General features: G+C 32.3%; 2 protein-coding genes across 2 annotated transcripts in view; one reads left to right on the forward strand and one right to left on the reverse strand.

Moving 5' to 3' along the window:
• Positions 1 to 11,722: 11,722 nt before the first annotated feature.
• On the reverse strand, positions 11,723 to 21,925 carry LOC129216395 (mpv17-like protein 2). The gene is made up of 4 exons (XM_054850609.1): positions 21,757 to 21,925; positions 15,375 to 15,610; positions 13,754 to 13,882; positions 11,723 to 11,758 (listed from the first exon to the last, which is right to left on the reverse strand). The coding sequence occupies exons 1-4, from the start codon at positions 21,923 to 21,925 to the stop codon at positions 11,723 to 11,725; spliced, it is 570 nt and encodes a 189-aa protein (XP_054706584.1).
• A 339-nt stretch (positions 21,926 to 22,264) lies between these two features.
• LOC129216396 (electron transfer flavoprotein subunit alpha, mitochondrial-like) overlaps positions 22,265 to 23,977 on the forward strand; it is a 73,385-nt gene continuing 71,672 nt past the window's right edge. Inside the window, exon 1 of the mRNA XM_054850610.1 lies at positions 22,265 to 22,399. Within this exon, the coding sequence (XP_054706585.1) occupies positions 22,367 to 22,399 (33 nt within the window). The 5' untranslated portion in view covers positions 22,265 to 22,366. The remainder of the gene's footprint in view (positions 22,400 to 23,977) is intronic.

Below are 23,977 nucleotides of genomic sequence, written 5' to 3' on the forward strand. Positions count from 1 at the left end.
ATAAGGAGGCAACTAAAAACGGCCATCTTGCTGAGCTCTGGTTTGCATCTCCTTAATTACTGAGCGCTTGTTCAAAAAAAAAAAAAATGTTGAGGTTGTAGGGAGGGGGAGGGGGAGTTTTTGGAACGAACACTATTGCGGGATTGCTGGCCCGCATCGCCTTCAAAAATTTACAATGGCCCTCGAGTAAAAAAGTTTGGAGACCTCTGCTCTAATCAATCCCATTCCCCCCCCCTCTTTTTTGAGCAATTATTATCCTGACTTGAGCAAAGTTGATATTACTCTGTTTTTTCGGATTACCATGACGACGGTTGTTTTCATTATTTAGAGAGCGAAACTTTCGTCATCTTTGTTACCAACTGTCTATGGCAGCAGTTCCCGCAACCTTTTTTCCCCTTGCGAACACCTTTTAAAATCAGAAAGAGATTGGCGAACCCCTTCTTGGCTACCAAATAATAAATTACACACACACACACACACAAAAAAAAAAAAAAAAAACGCACGTACACACACACAAAATAAAATTTGGGAATTTTTTTTTTTAGCTTATTGGTGCTGCTCCATAGTTTTTAACAAGAACGAAAACATAATTGTAAAATACAGAATTACAAGATTATTCTTAGTTTAGCTTCAGTCAACGTTGAAAAAAAAAATTAAGTGAGATAATTAGGGAATAGAGACTCTAAGTTTGGCTCAAATATCTGACAGTTTCAATCATTCATTAGGTTCGGCATGTACTTTGCTTCAGTATTTATTTCTGTTTATGACGAAAATCCTTCTTCTCATAGAAACGTGGTCCAAAAGGTAATAAAATTTTAAGTATCTTTTTCTGGCACAGGGCTGCATTTACCTCCATTAAGAAATCAATTAAAGATTGATCTCTAAAAATCCTTTTCAGGAATCTTCCCAGATTAACTAAGTTTTTTTCTTCCACTAAAATTAGAAATGATTCTAAATTTCTATTATGAAAAAGACTACGAGTTTTGCTGCTTGATAAGAATATACTACGTACATTAATCGTTTGATTGCTGAAGAATTTTCTTGTGAGTACATTGAAAAATAATAGTAACGCCTATAATTAACTCTTACACAAAAGGTAATTTTTACCATGAGAAATTTTCTGCTCATGTTTCATCAATTCCTTATTTACATATATGGACTGCGTATATCTCACACTGCCAAGCTTCACTCACGAAAATTTTCTAAAGTAATTTATTTTTTCTTACTTCTTGTGGTATTTTTAGTTTGCCAGCTATTCTTCTCTTTCTCGACAATAAAGCTAATAAATTGTAGTCCATGTAATGTAATAATTAATTGCAACAAACAGCAGCGCGATCAAACTTCTAACACTCATTCTCGGCTTACTACAAGAGAAGTACGCTAGCTTCTCCTTGCACTCAAATGATAAACTAAACATCAAAAATTAACTTTGAGACGCTCTCATATACTTCATGTAATGTTAATGTTTTCATCGAGTCTAATTGATTTCTTGGATAAAAAGCTACGGAGAAAACTAATACTTTCATATTTTTTTATCTGAAGACATTGTATTCAAGATTGAAGCTTTTTCGACGTGGCTTCAGTGCTATCATTCTCGATGAAAGCGGTGCAGCCGGCGCTTTGTAACAACAGAGTTACTAATTCTTTAAAGGTAAAATATGTCAACAAGTATGCAAACATTTTTATGCTGAGTATCGAATGTGCGAGAGTCAAATAAATAAATAATGAACGAAAAATTTGCTTTAAACCGTTTGAACTTGAGACTTTATTTAAAACAAGCATGTTAAAATTCCACCATTACAATATTATTTTCGCGAACCCCCTTTATACTTCTCACGAATCTCAGTGTTTCAGAGCCTAACTTAAAAAAAAGTTTTTTTTGTGTTTAATTACATTTTTTCAGGTAAAAACACCTATATAGATGAACTTATAAACAGTAAAACTTCATCTAAATACAAAGTTTCCAGAACACTAGTTCTCATCATTTAAGATTGGTGAGAAAGAGAAATACATAATGTTATATCCTAAATTCATCTTTATGATAAGTGCACGGGTGGATATCGGCCAAAAGAAAAAAAAAACTTATCTTTATTACCGCATCCTAATAAATCACCATTTCTTTTTTTTATGGATATACCACCTTATTTCTTATTCTGGAAAATAACCCCTCATAAAATGACAAGTGCACATTTCTTGGCCATTTCCATTCCATTTGAGGCAGTGAGAAGCAAAGCGATGTAAGTGCCAAAATTAAAAATGTGGAGAAAATCACAAATGGTAGGAGAGCCTCATCTCTGCTTTGGGGTAATCCTGGTAGTTGCTGCTATACAGCATGATTTAGAAAAAAAAATTTCAATTAACGTCTACCTAGGCGTAGAAACAAGAAACCCAACGAGTAGGGTCCTATCGCGGTTGCGAATGACATAATTTGAATTCAAGATGTAAAAATTCAAATGAATGCTGGAGTTTTTTTTTTTTTTTTTTGAACTACTCAAAATTGAACGAAAAATTGTTCAAATCAAAAAGTGAAATGCGGGAATGAGGTGTCCTTGCCGAGATCTTTCTAGAAAGAAAAATTTGTTCTTGGCACTCAAAAGATATAAAAGGGAACAGAGAGACGGAAAATACACGTTAATCTTTATTGATTTCTAGGCATTTTTTTTTTTTTTTTGTTTTTAACGATATTTTAAAGATACATTGCGCCTAATTTCATAATTTTGTTTCTTCTATTTTTACAGGAAAGGAGGCTAAAAAAGAAAAAGGGGAAAATTAGGGGGGGGAGGCGTTTTTTTTCTTCTTGAAGATTTTTTTTTCAAGCATTATTTTTTACATAACGTATGTTCACATTTCACTTATTTTTCACATTAAAAAATTATATTTCAAGAGATAGAAAAGCAACAGCACACAAAACAAAGAAAGCAAACAACAAAAAAAAGTAAAACTATAAAATATTTTCTAAATATTGAAAAATTAAAAATGTGTGACTGTTGGTTGGTTATCTGCAGCCCCCCCCCCCCCCTCCTCCAATAACGTTTGAGTAAACAGCCCGAATCAAACTAGCATCAACTGTTAAAGGAAACTCGATGAGGGTAGGTCATGAAATTTAGTTTAGCATCTTTTTTTTTTGGTTTCAATAGGAAGTTCCAGAGGCTCTTTACTCCTTTTTATATTTTCTCTTTCACAAATTTTATTAATTTCAATACCAGATAAAATAATGTCATAAATTGGAGATCACTTCAAAGTGTTGTCATCAGCTTGGTGGTACATCTTAAGACTTCAACAAATTTTTGTGACAAAAATGAGACGATATTTAACAATACTGCTGCAGAATAAAAGTTAAAATAGTCGATACTTACAGTATGAATCTCTGCAAAACGGTCATGCTTCAATAAGTCTTCAAGTTTCACTGAAACAAGGTTTGCTGATCATTGAAAACATGACTTCAGCACTTAATAAATATAAAAGCAATAGCAAATAATAATAATATTTGAGCTTTTTAATTTATTTTAAAATCAATTTCTTGATTTAACTTTTGAAATGAAGAGGTCACTAATTAATGCAAAATAAATGGAAATCAAACAGTAACTATAAAGAACTCATTAGATATAAAAATTAGGTACACATGGTTTTGGCAAGTTAAAGGTCAAAACTCACATGATTAAAAATTTTGGAACATAAGAAAGTAAACTTTCTCATACTAAAGTGTTTTTTTTTTTTAATTTCTTTTATTTTCATCAAAAATATTAACAGAAACTATCAAAAATAAAACAGTAAATATACTTTGGTAAATAATCTCCATTCGAAAAGTAATTTAGACCTATATCTTACAGAAACTATACAAAAACATGGATATAAATGATGATTCAATTCTATTTGCAAAATGATATGTACTTATTTACAAATATGATTCTATACAAAAGTTTTTCATTATTTTTCCATTACATTTCTTGATCACAGTCATAGATACAAAAATTACATTTGTATCATGGAACAAAGAGTAACAAGAAAAATCATTTTTCTTAAAACCTAAGAAATTGTATCATCTGAAACACATACACTTATTCCCAGGGGTGATTGTGACTCCATAAAAAAATACCTGAACTTTTTTTTCCAAGAAGAAAAAGTGTTTTGAAGGGCATATGTATATACACATTACGTGTATGCACACATTATTTATATGCATAATTATTTGCTGGGGCTAAAACTCGAAGTTTTAATGGGACTTAATGCATCCATGTGCATGGAAGGAATTAAATTCTTTTAATTTTTCTCATCTCTTAAAATTTTTCAAAGAATGTTTATTTTTCTCCACTGTATCTGAATCCTTAACCATTAATTACATTCATTTACTAAAAGTGCATAAAGATTTCAGAATTAAATAAGTTTGGGGCAAAAGGGGCAGCATGCATTATGATCACTGTGCAATAGAGCTAAGCGATATGAGAATTTTAATACCACGATATATCGCTCTCCAAATATCGATATTTTCGATACATATAGGTCATTAAATTTCAACATTTTATGGAGGAAGGGGGACTGCAAAGACTATTACATAAGCATCTGCAACTGAGAAAAGCCATAGACCATCTTGGTGAATCGCTATAGCAAGGATTTTCATGTGTTTGTGTCAGGGGGAGGGGGATTATGAGGCAGATTATACCACAGAAACTTTTGGAGAAATTAATTTAGAAGAATTTAAGTCTTTTTATTAGTGGGTGGCAATTCTTGTGGGAAAAGGGGGCTTGGTAAAATTGAGGGGTGCCATCGCAGTCGGGGGGGAATGGGCACCCCTAATTACATCATCTGCATATAAGATATGCAACAGAGAAACGCTATTAGCCATCTTGAAAAGAAAATATTAAGGGGGAAAATATCAAGTAATCCTCCTTCCTCATCTTGTGTAGCCTTTATTCCGTCTCCCACCCCAGCTGTTCTTCGATAATTACCATAGAGCTTGCAAAACATGACGAAAGCTTACGCTTTATACCAAACAAAACGTCTTCAATTTGGACTTTCGGCGTTTCATTAAACATCAACCAAAATTTTACAAAAATGAGTTTTTCTGAAAATATAGAAGTTCCGGTATTTTCGAAGATGAAGATACCGGAAATCAAGATAAATACCGGAAATCCGGTAAAATACCGGAACACAATCACCCCTGTTATTCCATTGGTAGGATAATTTAATCTAGTTTTTATATATTTATTCAAAAATCCATTTACACATTGAACACCACATTGTTTCACTTGATGTTCCAAATTGAAAAATGGCAGCTGTAGCTAAACAAATGTTTTATTTCAATACAAAAGTCAAATAAATTAAGTGAATAAATAAGTAGATAAACAGCCTTCTTTATTAAATGGAACAAATTATTACATAAATTTTTTCTACTTTGACTGCTTTATCCTTTATAAAAGGCTGCATCATAATATGCATTCTCTTTAAAGCAATATTACAAAAAATGTATTACTTAAAATAAGTATATTATTTACATAAATTTTATATATATGTATATAAATATACGCATAATGTACAAGGCAAAGATATATTTTGCTATTTTTGCACCAAATTCACACTGAAGAAATTTTTTTCTTCATTTTCTTTTCTAAGCAACAACTACAAATACCAAAAAGTGACACCCCAGCAACAAGCTCTGGCCCAGCCAAAGCTGGTCCTACTTAATTTAGCAATCCATAATGAAGATCAAGAGCCCTCTTAAAACTAATCACCCAATTTCAAATATTAGTTGCTTTTGATTCGGCAAACTATTCCCAATGCCTACAACCCTGTTGAAGAAGATATTTTTTCCTGATTTCAAAATTAGCTTAGGACAAACCAACACACTCACATCAACTCTTTCTTGATTGAAATAAGAGGCATTTGGGTCGCAAAATGATAAGCTGTTGATATATAAAAAACTTCAGAAAATACATTGCTGACATTAAAACAATGGAATAAAGGAATAAGGTTTTAAGCATTTGTAAGAAATGCATGGAAGTCGAAATTGTGAGCTGAGTAAATGTTGCTATATGTTTCCTATGGAAATAAAATTGTAGGTGATCAGCCGGAGAGTTAAAGTATAGTAGACCCTCATTTCACGCGGGTTCATTTTATGCGGTTTTGATTATACGTGGTTTAAGATTTAACACCTTTTATTTTACTTTACGCGAATGAGTTTTGGTTTTACGCGGTTGCAGCAATGCAAACAGATGAAATTCTCCCCTCTTTCAAAATCCAATCCAAACTCCTAAAGATTGCAGATTACACATAATAAACTGCATTTTGGCCTGCTAGCTTGTGCCACAGGAGATATTTTATACAATTGGTTCCAGAGCTCTTTCCAGAAGTAAAGTTGTTAAACTCACACAGTTCAGAACTCACTGGAGGAAGAGCTTTTAGGAGTGGCAAAGGCGGCCAAAAGCAACGAGGATACCTACATCGGTGACAATTTGTGACTGCATTTTTTCTGTTTTGTGTTTATGTATTAATCAATTTCAATTTATACAGTAGGATATTCAAAAATGATTTCTAAATCTTTTCAGTAGGAAACTGGCAACTTTGTAGTTAGAGATTTTTTTTATACCTGTAATAAATATGGCATTGATTACTTAGAGCAATTTTAGATTTGTTTGATGATTACTTTAAGTAGATTTCATTTAGTGCTTTAACATTTACAACCTTTAATGCCACTAGTGTCTCCAAATAAATGCTTTTTTAATGTCTGTTTGGGCGAAATCTTATGATTGGTTTCAAAAAATTGGTTATCAAACTTCTCAATGAGGTACAGACTTGCAATATTGAACATAGTTCAGAATCGCATAGCAATGCAATAAAATAAGTTTAAAATGTGACGAAATGTTTGAAATTTAAAGCCAAAAAGTTGCGTACAAAAGCTATTTTGCACACAACAAAAGAATCTAGTATAAAGGCAAATGTCAGAAAAGCCCATGCTTGCAGCTACTTTTGCTGTAGCCTATTGGGATGCAAATAGCATTGTATATGATTAGGATATGCTTTTGCTGGTCTATTTTAAGTTTTGCACATTCAATGGCGGCCATTGGCTTTTACTACAGAGTTATACATGGTTATGCACTTGTAATAATTGCTTCAGAAACATTTTAAACAAAGATATTTAAATACTCTACTTCATCCAATAGAATTTGTTGTACAGAATAATTGTCATGACTATTGAATTTCTAATGTAACAAAATAAGTGCCACCTCTTTAAAGTTGATAACGTTATTTTGTTTTCATTTTGTTAGGTGCTGTGAATATTTCTTGGGGAGCTTGGCATGGTTAGTACTTTAACTGATAAGTACCAAATCAAGCTCATGCTCAAAAACGTTTTCAAAAAATTAGAATTACAATACAAGAAGATAAATTTCAAAAAGCAATTTAAAACATTTTAAAATTAGTATATGCAATGCATATTACAGATTACTGCACTTTCAACATAAATGTTAGAACAGGGAAGATTTCAATAAGTGGAAGTCTTTGCAATATTCCCAACCGTCAACCATTTTTTTGACACTGTACACTAAGCGCAAATGTATTTCGGCTATGCTTATACTCTCAGACTTTCTAACCAATTGAAGTGATTAGATCACCGATAAGTGTCAAATTCAAAATGTTCGACAGACAATACTAAAAAGCAAAAAAAAATAATTATTAAAACAAAAACTTTTTCAATTAACTATGCTTTTGAAACAGACTAAAAATAGAAAATAATTTATCAAAGTTTCATGTAGATTTCAAGTCCAATACAAATTCAGAACTTTTTACAGATTGAATGGAAAATTTGTGATTGTTATTTTTTTTAATAGCTATCAAAATGCATGTAAGGTTCAAAAGGAAAAAAATGAGGCACATGTACTACATAACTGTTGGAAGTTGTAAACAGTAGCTATCAATCAAAACTTATACATCAATTTATGTAATTTGCAGAGAAATAAAATTGTAAGTTAAATTATAAAGAAATCATCTGTGTTGTGTATCCTAAGTTTTTAATTTAAATCTAACAAGTTTACACATAAGTATTAAAACTTAAATAAATACTATGTAAGTTTTTCAGATAAGATTTCTCATATCTGTTTTCAAATTATCGCATAAAAGAAACATTTGTTTTCAAAATATTACAAAAAAAAAGAAAGAAAGAAAGATAATGAATAAAATAAATAGTATATGCAAAATTCAATTTGTTAAGCACTTAATGTGCTTGGGAAAAACTCTCTGCAAGGATTTTTTAATAGGCAGGCAAAATATACTTTATCATGAATATACTTCACAATAGTTTTATAATAATTTTCAGTATGTGTGATAATGAAATACTTCGGCAACTTTTAAACTTATACAGCAGCGGTATGCAACCTAAATTGACTGAAGATCGACTTTCTGAGTTTGGTGAACACAAAGATCAACTGGAAAGCTGTGGGTGGGAGGCAGGGTTGTCCTATTTTGTCTATCCCAGAAAAAATCACTGGAAAAAGCCTGGAAAAAAAGTCCCGGACAAAATTTCATTTTGTCCACATCATCAATGAACTGAAAGTTTTTAGTTAAAAATTTGAAGTTTGAAAATAATAAATATTTATATGTATTTTTCCTATTCAAGTAATATTTTAATATAATAATAGCATACACAAATCTGTGTATAAACAATTAGTAAGATCAGTTGAAGTTTATGTAAGTATGTTAATAAATCAAATGAGTGTTAAAATAAATTATAATGCATGTAATAGCATTTATAAAACAAGCACATCAGCTGTAAATTTTAAGATGTTTATCTGTGATATGGAGGTTTATTGCATACAATAAGTGCATTTATAAAATTAAAAAGTAGAAATAAAAAGTTTTTTAAGCTTAGAGTTTCAAAATATTAAAAATCATATTAAAAAAAAAAAAAAAAAAGAAAAACTACTTGATATTAATAAAAGAAATGTTGGCATGAAGTGAAATCTGTTCCTGCAATACAAATACAAATGTGATGATAAGCAACAGGCTCTGACTAGGCTGTTCGTAGTCAATTTATTAGTTCCCAGTGAAGATTAATGGTCTTTTTAAAGCTATCTACCCTCTTGCCTATCATAGCCTCTTCCGGTACTCTGTTCTGAGTACCCACAAACCTGCTAAAGTAGTAATTTTTCTTAATTTGTAAGACATTAACATATCGGTAAAATATGCTGAGTACATAAATATTTTACAATGAGGTGAAATCAATAAAAACTCGAAAAATATTACACTAGTCATAAAATATTTTAGTTTATAAATCTTTGTTTTGTACATATGTCTCCAAACATTTCATTTGACTTTCCCATTGAGTTTTTTTTCTACTATTGTATATAATAGGCTAATCATGCCCAATAGCTTATTCACACTGTTAAATTTTATTACTTTTAAGTATGTTATGATCTAAAATTAGCTGCACCAATGTGCAATTATTACTTTTTTTTTAGATTTATGAAATTCTAAAGTTAATGATTCTATTTTAATAATAAAATGGTTAATTCATAATCGAAAATGTATTAGAACAATATACTAATATTATTATACCATAGCAATAATTTTATGTATGTATAATCAGTTTATTTTTCATTTCGTCCATTTTCTCCAGTTTCTTCTGGCGTCCCGCACTATTTACAAAAAAGTGGACAAAATAGCAACCCTGATGGGAAGTGATGTATACAATACACTATAGGAGTAAACGGCTGTGTTGCACACACACGGTTAAGTTGAGACTGTACTGACTACAAAGTGTTGGTTAACTATGATAAAAACATACTTTGATACTTATTACAAAGTTGTTTTAAATTGCTAGAATAATTTCATGTGAACACTATTAACTTACATCAAACTATTTTCAAACAGCTATTATTGCTTTCTTTAAAATTGAGAAAATAATGACAGTAAAAATTCCAGTGAGCATTAAAAAGTTGGAAGTTTTTCAAACAACTACCGATTCATTCGATATTAAACCCAGGGCTGCAGAATCAGAGAAAAAGTGACCGACTCCGGGCTCCGACACTGTGATTAAACTTACTTTTGATCCGGAAAATTATGTTTTCTATGGCACACTCCGACTGGAAGAAAAAATCAAACTAATATCGTGATCAACTGAAAATGGTCTCGAGACCGATGGGTTGCCGACCGCTGTTATACAGCATTTGTGATTCAAATTTTGCCTTTGGAGTCAGGGTCACAATCAAGATTTTTTACTGGGGAGCCTGGTAGTGCAAACAGCGCGATGCCATGACATGCGTCACAGATTCTAGAGAAAGTCTAAAGACTATTTCCAAGTTGGGGGAGATAAAAAAGGAAAAATTTCAGAAAATATTTGTACAATGAAACCTGTGTAAGTTGACCACTTGCGGTGCACTACTTTAGTGGTCAATTTAAACAGGTGGTCAACTGATAGAGGTTGAATTATATGATATAGGTATGATTCTGTGCCTGAAAATAACGGTCAACTAACAAGGGTGGTCAACTTTACAGGTTTTACTGTACTATACATTCTTGGAAAACATTCATAGATAGCAGATACTTGTATTAGCATCTTATTACCACCAGGTTGTGGAGAGAAGTTTTGGCTAACATTCACAAAAATCTTTATATGAGGCAATGAGACTTTGTAGTGGTTAAAAAAATAAATTAATTAATTAAAAATCAGGACACAATCTTACAAGAATATCAGAACAGTTTTGAAGTGTGTACATATGAGGCAGTTAGAAGCAAAGGGATGTAAGTGGACCTTTTCAAGTTTTGAGTAAAACATGTTTAAACAAAAGGTCCTTGGTAGGCTTTTACTAAGTTTTTTTTAAAAATCTTGCTGTATAACAGCACCAAACAGGGCTACTAGTACTAACTCTTGCGCAAAGATAGAGGAGTGCTTCACCTACCATTTGTACTGGTTATCTCCAAATTTTTAATTTTGCCACTTGCATCCCTTTGCTTCTCACTGCCTCATATATACAAATGCACATAAAATATTGGATTCAATATTGTCCCCATATATCATACGATGGGAAGCACATCATCACATGCTGTAATCAAGCTGATAGTGTATTTTTTTTCGATACTTTTTTCTGTGCTGAAAACACTGGGATAAATAATATCAGTGCAAACTCCAGGGCTTCTAGCTAGTCCCTTTTTTAGTTTCAAGTCTTTAAAAGCGCATTTTTTCAATTTTGCATCGCTAAAATTAAACTTTAAAAGTTAAAATTAAAATCCGTATTTGGTGCAGTTTTCCCAAGGGACAAACTAAAAACCTGTTAGGAGCACTGAATTTTTTTTTAATTATTATTTTTAATTTTAAATCAGAAATATCAAGACAACTACGAAATCTGCAGTGAGAAGCAAAGAGGGGGGAGAGGGAAGTGATGAAATTTAAAGTTTGGAATAAACTATTACAAATGGTAGGAGAAACTTTCCCCTGTTTTGGGACAAGATATTGTACTAGAAGCCCTGTTAGGTATTGCCATACAGCATGACATAATATTTTTCAATGAAAGCCTACCTGTACTTTAAACATGTTTTACTCAGAACTTTAAAAAGTTTCCTCTTATCCTCTTCCTTACTTCTTACTACCTCATATGTACAGATTACAAAGTACAGCTTGAGGCCAAATGCCCTCAATTGACTCTATACCCCTGCACTGTTTGGAGCTTTAGAACTAATTATTCAAAAATATTCTTTTAAATTTCCTTTCAGCTTTCGTTATATGAAGATCTTCTCATTCAATCTTTTTAGTTAATGCTTGATTTTCTTCCTAAATTAAATATAAAACGTATATTAGACATTTGTTACAGACACTTCTGCTATTGTTTAATATATGCTCCAGAACTTCTGAAATTTCATCACCAAAAATGCAATAAAAACTCACTAAAATCATCATTTAAGTCTCTAGCAAAAAAAAACTTCCACATTGAGAGATGGCTTCACTAAAAGAGTAGCTTAGAATGTTTTTATTTAGTAAGTATTCTTTGAGTAAAAAAAGATGAACAACAACACATAGCAATGAAACATTATTTTTTCTTCTGTGAAGAGTGAATAGTAGCCATTTCACACAAACACCAAATTACTACAGATGGTTCATTGGTTTTGGGGCGATTCTTGAAAAAATTTCCCGCGCGTAACATTACGTTTTTTATTTTTTCCAGCTAAACAAATACTGCAGTTGGAGAATAATACATGCTTTAATATACTACCAAAGCATAACAGTTATTCTCTTATTTAATTAATAGTTACTAGAATAAAATAAAAAACTTAGGATTACGCACAGGACATTTTTTCGAGAATCGCCCTTTGAAATACTATACATTCAAAAATATTACAGGTACAGCAATGAGAAACATCTCAAGCTCAGACTCAATAAGGAGGCGAGTCAAATGATACTGGTGAAATATCTGTTTTTATAAATGGCAGAAGTTGGGGGGGAAAATAAATCTTGTGGGATTATACTCTCAATCCCACAACCATTGATATTCCATCAATTTTTCTGAAGGTATACTCCCAGTAATCCACTAGGCACAATATGTGCATGCAATCATATACATAATATGTCAAAATATGAAAATTTTTGAAGCTTGAGAGTATACGCTATATGTCTAAAAAATGTTTGAGAGTATATGCCGTTTTGGAAGTATACCTTATGGGAACACCACTGCTCACAACAAATCGTGCTGGCTCCCGCAGGATTTATGATTGAAAAACGTATTGAGGATTGATTCAGGATAAATTTTGAAAACCATGTTGGCATTATCTAACTTGGATGCAACTGGTCAGAAATTTTCAATCGGGTGAGGCAAAAAGATGAGCATGCAAGTTTATCTCAACAGAAGATAAATACAGGAATGAAGGATTATAACTAATTCTCAAAACAAAGGTATTGATATCTAGGCAACACAATCACAGAACACATAAAAATGAGCAAGTGTTACAGAAGCAGATGCAAAAGTATTAGAAAATGCATAAAAAATCTGGACTACTGCATAAAAGCGTAACAGCAGCTAAAATGCAGAAATTTTACCTCAAATGTATAAAAGTTGGAAGGTATGCAAAATGGACTGTAAGGTAATAAAAGAGAAGTTTTTTTACTGTCCAATTTTGGTTCGTTAGATTTTAGTTAAACAACAAAATCTTAAAACAGTAGATGTTTGGGGAAAAAAAAAGGAATTTTTTTTCCTGTGATACAATTATATTATTTTTCATAAAATCAAGGAAATAGGACAAAGTAACAAATGGGTTTAAAAAACCCTAATTAAGAGAAAATTGGGTAAAAAGCATAATAAAAGTGGAAAGCAGGAGGGGGGAGGAATCACAAAAAAGCACAATTGAGAGAAAGCACTGGGTTCTCAGTTTTATGTCCAATAGAATTGTAGGTGCTTGAAAAAATTCATACATCGTATGAAAAATCATAAGTTGGTAGCTTGGTAATTTAAAAGCAGCAAAACTTTTCTTCCTATACCTTAACATCAATTGTTGGTCACAATACCAATGCACTGCGAAAGATGATGATTCAAAATTTTAGCTGTAAAACTGGCACCTGGGTTTAGAGATCTGGACTTAAAACAAAATGTTTGGTTACAAAACACACATGACTGATAATTTCTAACATTGATACATATACAGACAGATACAAAATGAAACAATAAGAATCATTCGGTATTGTTAAATGGTAAATATAGTGTCTTTAAGTAAAATTTGATTTTCTTTATACGATTTAAAAAATAGGAAAAACAATATGAAAAGTAGTTATGCTTACCTTATGCAAAATGTATGATAAAAATACATCATATGCTAGACAAAGAGCACTCACATATAAAAATCTATATCTTATTGGAACATAAAAGAAATTCAAGGCTTGCAGTGGAGCATAAACTCCCCAGTCTGCCTGCAAAAAAGAAATGAAAATCTTAGGTGAAAGGTTAGGTTATGGTCAATTCAATGAAGCACAGTAAAGTTGACATTTTAAGGAACAAAAAAGATTCTATAGCTAGGGAAAAAGCTAACTTGGGAGCATTGTGAAAGCTATGAAGATCCCTTACCACACCATAAGGTTGCTGCCAGGTTACGTTTGCTGCCAATAGTAAGCAAGGCTTTGAGATATGTAAGGTACAGTTAAGTCTTGAATTGTACACAATACTCTCATAAGAGATAATGTTCCAAGACATTTAGAAATAACATGGAGCCCACAGTTCAAACCATTGGACAAAAATTAGTATATTGAAGAAGCAAGTCTAATACACTATTTAGAACACATTGTGGCTAAGATCTCAACTCACATAGTTACAATACAAAAGGTGTCCAATGAAACCTTCTGAATGAAACTAATGAAAGAAACCTTCCAATATATCTCCAAGATATCTTCCAACGCTCCACTGGTGAAGACTTGAGATTGCAATGAAGAGGATATTGGTTCACACTTCTTTCATCCCTCATCTCATTTCAAAGGTTCAAACAGTAATACTATTAGCTACTTTTAAACAAACATTAAAGAACTAATTGACAGGTATTTGAAGAAATAACCAAATTTTGGAAAAACATAATGCATTAAAAGCAATATACTTTGAGAGCTCACAACTTGGCATGAAGTCAAGCTTGTTTATCTCAAAAACCTTGAAATTTTTCATTTTCCCGGCACTTATAGCATTATTTCAATGTTTTTATCTATGTGTGTTTCAAATGAAATTTTCCAAAACTTTTATATCTTGAATTCCGACTACACTGTCTCTTTTGATTTTGAACCCCACTGATCTTTTATCAACTATGGAACTTGGAGACAAAAAGCATTTTTCCTAATGTTAGCAGTCAAATAAAATTTTCCCAAGTCTTGTGAGACAGGTAGCTCAAGGAAAACTATATGACAAGGAGCAAGTTTTCTAGCAATTTCTTTCACTCAGATCATTTTAATGTCTTTTGGAGGATTTTAACGTTTAAATTATTTTAAATGAGGGAAAAGTTTCAATATAAAACAAAATATAATGCTTACAATCATATACTAAACAAATACTTACACAAATTATAATTTGACAAGTTTAAATATTAAAGGGCAGTCAGAGCAAACATGATTCAGCTCCTCAAATTTACTAACATGAAAGATGTTGACGAGTTAAATTTTAGCACAGGAGAGAATCAGAAGTCTTAACATTCCATGCTATTAAAAATTCTCGAATTTAATTAAAAGTTAAGAAGAATTAATTCTTAAGTGCTGTAAGAATTTGGAATAGTTTACTGGAAGACGTCATCACTTGCAATGAAACAAATAGTTTGAAGAAAGTTCTTAATATCAATGAAATTGATAAACTGACTTTAAACAGCCTAGTTAGAGCTAGATTCATTAGCTATTCATCTGCTTAGTACTTGGATAAATAAAGCATACTTACCACACATATTAATAAAAAGTTCTTTTTAAATTCTTCGAAACTTTTTTTAGGTGGTTTTTTCTCAAGAAAACCAATAGCTATGAAAAACCCCAGAAAGATTGGAGGACCGACAACCATCTCTGACAGCAACTTTTTGGACACAGCTTTCACTGTTTGTCCGGGGAATTTGAATTCCAAGAACTGGTACCAATAATGTCCTGCTACTCCAAAAACACTGCCCGAAATCATCATATTACCTGAAAAAAAATTTCCTTAGTTAAAATTATTTTAAAACTGTGTAGGGGAAGAAAAAAGAAAGAAATGATTGTGTAATTCTAAAATGAATAACGTCATTCTAACAAAAAAAGTTGTCATGTTAATACTGTATTACCCAGCATCAGAAAGCATGCCAAAAATAAATGAGTCACTACCAAAAACTAGAAAAGCTGCGAGCAGCATGGGCACCCATATAGGAGGGCAAGGGGGGGGGGGGGGGCTCGAGCCCCTCCTTAGAAATTAGAACTTCCTTGCTTTTAGTACTTTTTTCTTTTCAAAAATGTAAAAACATTTCTTCCCCAGTCATTAATGAATAAGTTATTAAAAATATCCAATTTGAATGACTCTAATCCATGGGCGTCGCGGCCAGGGGGGTCCAAGGGGTCCGGACCCCCCCAATGTTTGAGGACCGGACCCCCTCGATAATTGTCAAGATGAAATTCATTATTTTGGGGAAATTATTTTTGCTTTGAAGACTTTAAACAGTTGCATAATACATAATTTACCATGTTTAATTCATATCAAATAAAACGAAATGAACATCGAAAAAAAAAGAACTAAATAAAAACAAAATAGGTGATATGTATAGTGAACAGAAAGTCGGAAAGTGAACTCCAATGACAAACCATTGCTCTGCTCTCTGCGCACACGAGCTTCAGTGGAGGATGCTAGAAAGGGGACACCTTCTCCCGAGTGCAATGTCAGCCATCCATAGTCGTGTCACCGGCCTCCCCAGCTTGAAAGCAGGGCTGCGGAGTCGGAAGGAAAATGACCGACTCCGACTCCTGGATTTTTTAAACGCTCGACTCCGACTCCAGATTTTTTTATTTTTATTTTATTGTATTTTTTTCAATTCCCTCTCCCCCTTCAGGAAGGGGGAAAAAACCACAAACAGAGATTGAAATATTAATCCTTTTCCATGAAAATTTCGCATTTTGTATTTAATTGTAAACGTAAGATGCATACAACGTCAGAAATTCAATTAGAAAATCAAATTTTCCAATAGTTACGAGTTCAAAGTGAGATGACTTAAAAATACCATTTTTTTCTGTTTCAATAATTTAAAAGGATTACTTGTAATTTGCCCCCTTTTAATGTTTAACAAATACATATTGATAAAATCGTGTGCTTTCAAATTTTGAAAGTTGCAACTTGAAAGAAAAAAAGCTTTTTTCTAAGTCTAAGTTCTTGAGAAGGGGTGGTTTGCCCCGGGTGACACCCATCTGGTAGGTGACAATCAAAGTTAATTTCAGAGTTTGTAAAAAATATAAACATTTTAATTCTGAAAATTTTCTTGAACATATTTTAAATTATATTTAACTTTTCAATTTCAACGAAAGTAAGACACATATATGTCAGGAGCAAATTTTGCACAAAATGTGGCGGTATACAAATTTGTACGAATAGCTTTTGCTATACCTATATTTCTTCTTTGCTAAATTTTTAATTTAAATTTTATAGTCTGCTTTATAATTAACCTTAATATGAAGATTTAAAGATTAACTGCAATTATTGAGAGTTGTAACCAAGAAATCATTTACACTTATTTTGTTCCCATACTTTTTATGGAGAATTAAGCATATAGAAATGGTCTTGACAAAAAAAAAAAAAAATCATCGGATCTTTTAGATTCGTGCTTTCATGCCAGAACTTATTTGCAAATTTGCCGAACACTCTCAAAAGTTTCCACCCGAGCTACGGGCCTCGACTTACTAAATTGTTACTTTCCTTTAACTATTTTATAACTGAGATTAAACAAAACACTATCTTTCTATTTTTATTTGAAAGTGATTACTTGAAAATGTTAGGCAACAAAACCGTTTGCTGACAGTTGCTATTTGTTAAGTTGAAAAGCAAGCAAACTAGGGGACGGCTACAGAAAGTTCGGAAAGCACTTAAGTTAGCTGATTGCCATAATCGCAGTTATTTTCTCATTAGTAGCTTTTTATACGTGTAATCGAACCAATTGCTAGTCAGTTTTTAAAAAATGCAAGGAGAGTCAGTGAAAATGAAAGTAAAAAAGAAGGTCGGAGTCGGAATGTTTTCTAATGACTCCGACTCCTTTGCCCCAAAATCAGTTCGACTCCGACTCCACAGCCCTGCTTGAAAGTCATTCCAGCGTATTTGTTGCTATTTAGGGGGAAACAGTGGGACAACTTTAAGATACTGAAACTAGATGGACAACTCCCCCCCCCCTTTTTACGACTCAACAGAAGTCAGACGGGGATCTGAGTTTCTACCCCTTTCTTTCTTATCTCGTTTCTCGGCGCTTCCAGGTTTCTGTTTCAAGTTTGGCAGTGTTTGTTTCTCCGATTCCATTCAATTCATAGCGACCCCGACGTTACCCAAACAAAATGAGACACCTGACCTCTTTGGCGGTTTTTTGCAGCTGGCAACAACACTCTGGCCAAAGGATGCTCAAAAATTTAGAAAACCACTTAGCTGGTCAAAGGTTAAGTTTGGGGTAGAAAGGGAAAGGACGTGTCATGTGTTTGTCATTATTCAACACGTGGCTTCAAAGTACCTTACCGAAGCGCGGTTTCTCAAATGTGTTTGCGGCATCTCAAATTTGACCAAAAAAGCGTTACGTTACAGAAAAAAAGAGGAGGAGTCTAAAAATGAACGTGCAATTTCAAAAGCAAATCGTAAGTCGGATCGTAACGATGGATACTGTGATGTCACTTCCAATAGACCAACGAAAAAAGAAGCGCAAGATGACCAGAAAAAAAAAACAAAAAAAACAGAAATAAAAGGAGCTTTCCTATTGGGAAACGTTCCGACAAAAACAAAAATAATTTCATATTGTCTTTTAGTCTCCTTGAGAGTAAGTGACCTGAAGAGCGCTCCATTTTTGGTAAAAATATTTTTTTTTACATATTCAATTACAGCTATGGATAGGTGACTTGAAACGGGAAAATGTAGCAAACCTTCTACGTCAAATGAACCTGAGCAATTTTTAACTACTGAATCATCAACAACATCCACGGAACCATTTTTAAAAAGTCAAAAGACCGTGATAGGTAAGTACCATTCTGTTTAGTGTATCACGCAGGGATTCCCCGATTTTATACTATTCAGATTAGGTTATTTCGCGATTTTCTGAATGAAATTACTAATTACCCACATCACTACTACCCACATCACTATCTAATAAGAATCTCCTTTTAATGCAATATTTCACAAAAAACTTCAAAATTTGAAGACTCGTCAGAATTTTCTGGAAAAGGAAAGTTTATGAAAGTTCACAGTGACCTCCTATCGAGTAGCCCCTGAATGCCTGTTAATCAGGTATGCTTTACAGTCAATATTTTGACATTATGAGTCCTATCCGAGCTAATGCGCTCAACTTTCTCTCTCTCTCTCTTTTTTTTTGAAATGTTTCATCTTTTATAAATTTTAATGGAATAAATAATACTCCTTTTAGTTATTAAAGCTTAACAGAAAATTATCCATTAATAATCCTGCTTTACTGAACAAATTTTATTGAAATAACCATTTTAAAACTTATTGTCACGTGTCAGAAAAAAGCAGTTCATTTCTCTATCTCTTTCCCATCGTCCGCTGATCAGAATTCAATTATGCACCAAATGCTGTTTGTTCTCTGTGTAGGCCAGTACTTTTCAATATGAGGGGTGTGCCTCTCAAGGCAGGCCTATCACTTAAAGAGGATCAGGAGGGGCACTTTCCCCGCTGACTTTGAGAAATCAAAAATTAAGGTATATACGAGTACATGGGCATGGCTATTGCTGTTTTTTGGTTGCTTATGCATTGAGTGTATGAAGGATTCAACAAAAAAGCAAAATTTTGGTGCATTTGTTACAAAAAACCTGAAAAAATTAAGAAAATATTTTAAAAGGTTGCATTATTAAAATATGATATTATGAGAGCTTAGTTATTTGTGTCTTATTTTATTTTTGTATTTGTGTTTTTCGTAGGTTCGTAAATGTCATAAGGGTGAATTATATACTTTAATTTTTTAATTAAAAAACATCAAACTAAACTCTTTCGAATCCAACTTGTGCCAAGAACTTAGAACTGCAGGGTTTATCACTATGTAATATAAAATTTAATTATACAGTTGTCGCGGCTTATATATGAGTCACATTTTGTTCTAAACAGCTTTGATTCCATAAAGCGGCTGATTCAATGAAGCTAGATTTCGTTTTTGATGATTTCATCCATTAAGAACGGTTAATTCAATTGTCCACTGTTTCAAAATGTTGAAAATTTGGTGCGGCTACTCTTCGTGTGCCGCCCTTCGTCGTGTAAAGCTGAAAGAAGCTTCATTGCGCTGAGAAAGCTGAAATTGTATCTAAGGTCGACTATGACACAAAAGCGGTTGAATCATGTTGTTTTATGTTACGTTCACAAAAACATCTTGGACGAAATTGATCACAAAAAAATAGCACGGATATTCGTATTCCATGTGCAGTCTAGAAAAAATGTATCTGTTGGTATTTAATTTTTTTTCTTATTGTGTAATTATGTAAATCAAGATGTAAACCTTTGAAAGTATTGTATCAAAAGTAAATCCAATTCTATTTGATGTCAAGTTTTTGTCTCATATATATATATATATATATATATATATATATATATATATATATATATATATATATATATAAACGAATTTTTCTTAATGCAACTTGAAAATGACAGAGTCAAAATGGTCCCCCCCAATAAATTTCAGCTGACGACGCCAATGCTCTAATCTGTCCTGAAATCTGTTTCCATGGGGAAAATATCTGAGCATCCCCTTACAATTTTGCATATGGGTACCCTTGGCCAGCAGTGATGGATATAACCTAAACTTTTAGGGGGAGTCTTGCTAAAAAACATATGTTTTGGGTGTGAAAAATTTCTGAAACTGTTTAGAAGTCAATAGAGGCATCAAATTAGCTGAGAATAACTCATCTCCTAGGCCGTATACCATTAAAAGGTTTAAGCTCTTATATCTCATTCATTAAGTACTTTAACACAATGTGTAATGATATATTTGAATGATATTTAAAATCCAATTATCCTGTATACAACAACCATTGCATTATGATCATATACAGTAATAATTTATGATTAATACTGTGGATGGTTGGGAGGGGGGGGGGTCAAAATTTTAAAAACATTTCGTCAATAATGCATTTTCAGTGCTTTTGAAGTTATTAAACAACAGCTGGAACTCTGGAGTGGCTGCTATTTGAAAGAAGGCTAGTGTTATACCAATTTGTAAAAGGAAAAAAAAAACCTACAGATGATTTAAATAGTTATCGCCAGATTTTTTTGACCTGCATTCTATCAAAAGTCAGAGCTATTAATAGTTTCCTGTTTCATTTAGCTTATCAAGACAATCTTCTATTTCTAACCAAGGCTGGTTTTAGGATATTTTAATCAATTAATCAACAGGACCAATCTTGAAAAATTATTATTCTGGTGCCCATCTCTTTTGTGTTGGTATTGCCGACTCACCTGTGTATTTTATGTTCAACCAGACAAGATATGAGTGCTTCCTACCATAGACCCCACACAATGCCATGCACTGTTTCACTGTAATTCTATTGTGGAAAAATATTGAAGAGCAAGAAGCCAAATGACATAAAAGTAACAGGCTGGAATTTGATGAATAAATCTTAAAAACTGCAAGCATGCTGTCTGCGGATTATATCGAAGAAATATAGTAAAAATTTTTGCGTTTAAAATGTATAGGTTTTTGTTTTTCTCCAACTAAGGAATAGTTTGCAGACTGTCCCCAGAATCTGTGATGCGCATTGTGCTGTTTCTCTAGTGTTGTACAATAATAATAAAAACGTCATACCGTGGGGTAGATTACTGGGAGCAATTACAAATGATATGTATCATAATTATTGTAAAAAAGTCGTGGAGACAATGGGGAAAGTCATTTATCCTTTTAGTTGTAGTTAGTTTAAATCTGCTCTAGTCAGTGTCTGCAGATGGCATGCCGGTTTATAAAAAATACATTAGAGTTCAAGATCAAGATTTTGAGACAAGACACAAGTTAAAATAATATTGTAATGAGTAAATAAATAAATGAACCCATTCACTTTGCTGCCGACAATTCAATTTCTATTTTCTTTCCTGAAATTAAGGGTACATGGATTTAAAATTTTCTTACGAGTTCGTTTAGTCTCGAAAGTTTTCCCTTCAAACTGGTGTTTCTCTATCATTTGTTGAATAACATCTCCAGCACCTAAGAATAAAATTCCCACCGAGGTGTTAGTTACAAAAAGATGCTTCGTAAATAAACGGTCCACTAAATTCTTAAAGCGTGAAAAATATTTCATCTTCTGCAATTTTCAATGATTCACATGGCCATACAAGTAGATGGTAAAAATGCACATTTCATTGTCAAATCAACTGCTTGTTTTGAAAATTTCATGATTCGGCACTTCAGGTCAGGAGGAACCTGCCGTCTGATGATGAATGACGCAATCCGCGCAATCACATATTTTACCTTAAAAGTAAAAACTCCTGATATATTACAAATACTTGTGACGTAATTAAATTTAAAATGAAATCAAAATATATCTAATCAAATTACAAATTGATTGAGTGACTGCGTACGATTTTATATCAAATTGAAATAATTAAAAAGATGGCAACAATGTGAACATATTTGTTTTCAACTTTTTCTGCTGTCCCCAAGATCTGCTGAACTCTGAAGGGAAATTGACCTTTCTCTAATATTTAGATTACTGCACATTGCTTTATTTATTTTTTCAAAAATGTTAAACATATCTCGTTCTAAAGTACAACAGGTATATTTAATGTTAAAAGTTTTTTTTTTAACTTTATTCATAATGATATTGTTTATGTGCTTGGTAATTTAAATACTCTTATTAATGAGATAATATTTATTCTATTCAGTAGTTTAGATATGTCTTAACTTTATGATATTTTGTGAATCTCTTTTGCTTAACACATTGTTTTATTTTAATTAAGCTTTTACTTTTCTTTTCCATGCGTTAGATAAGCCATCATATCTTGCTTCAATTGCCATGACATGTTTACGTAATTGTCTGTTCACTAAGTCACGAAGTTTCAGTTAGATTACTTTTACACTTTTTGCGTTCTTAATATTTTGTTTATGATATTTTATCCCAAATTCCATCACTTCAAGTACCCTAATGAAACCAAGGTAAAATGTCTTGGATATTAGATGGACGCAGGTGTTACCCTACTCGTTTTGAACTAAACATATTGTCATATATTTATGTTTTTTCTCATAAATTGAGAATTTTATCATAGAACATAGCAAAAAGGGAAGGGGGGGGGGGGCGGAGGTATAGCCCCATGAAGAAACACAATTCACAAATGTTCAGTTAAATTTATATTTACCTATCAATTTATTTATATCGATTAATGTAACTCTATTTATCTGCCTATTTATTTCTATCTGTCTAAATGTATTTATATTTATCTATCGATCCATTTATCTCTATATCCCCCAAAGCAGAATACTACTAAATTTGCGATGTACCTCACAGAACAGATGCATGAGCTGCAGAACAACTCTGTTCAAATTTTGAGAGGAAAAACTCAGACAAATTTTCTGCAGAAATTCTACAGATTTCTGTGAAATTTCTGCGAAAACTGCAGATTTTCTCCAAATATCTTCCTACTCAGGATAGAATTTTACACAAATTCTGCAGATTTCTTTAAATAAAAAGAAAATTTAAAATTCTCAGAAAGCACGATAGTTCGCTGGAAAGATTGCAAAAAATGTTGAATTCGATTCGTCAGCTGCAGAAACTTTAGATTTATTTTGAACTTAAAGAAATCTGCAGAATTTGTGCAAAATTCTATTTTGAGTTGGAAGATATTTGTAGAAAAGCGGGCAGTTTCTGCAGATTTTCTGCAGAAATTTATATTCTAAATCTGAAAAGTTTCTGATTTTTTCAAGCGTTTTTTTTGTTCCCCTTTTCCTTATTTATCCCAATCAATCTTCACCACTGCAATTTCTTCCATAACTGAAGCACGTCCATCGCTGAAAATTGTGTATCTTGTTTGAGATTTCAATCCTTTTGCATCCTGAAAATATTTCAATTTCTTAGAAAGTTTTGAAATGTTTATCATATGCCTATCCTAACTCTACTAATTTTATTTATTATTCTAGTAATTTATTTATTTAATTTCAATTGTTTCTTCGTGATATGTAAAATTAACTAAAAAAACATAGTTTGACACCTAGGTTCGAATTTTTATAAAATGTTGTATCTTTGCTCTTTATTTGAGAAAGCATACAAAATATTTTTGGAAAATCTCAATCGGTTAAGGTTTCACAGAAATGCATAGCAACAGTAAATTTTTAAAAACTAAAAAAAAAAAAACCCCTC

Source organism: Uloborus diversus, chromosome 2 (assembly GCF_026930045.1).
Source record: "Uloborus diversus isolate 005 chromosome 2, Udiv.v.3.1, whole genome shotgun sequence".
Lineage (NCBI taxonomy): Eukaryota > Metazoa > Arthropoda > Arachnida > Araneae > Uloboridae > Uloborus > Uloborus diversus.

Excerpts from the sequence above, each read along its gene's own strand:
- LOC129216395 (XM_054850609.1), bottom strand. The coding sequence starts at position 21,925 with ATGAAATATTTTTCACGCTTTAAGAATTTAGTGGACCGTTTATTTACG. Across the intron at positions 13,883-15,374 it reads ACTTTTTATTAATATGTGTG|GCAGACTGGGGAGTTTATGC; the intron begins GTAAGTATGCTT and ends TCTTTTTTGCAG. Across the intron at positions 11,759-13,753 it reads TATCATACATTTTGCATAAG|GAAGAAAATCAAGCATTAAC; the intron begins GTAAGCATAACT and ends TATTTAATTTAG.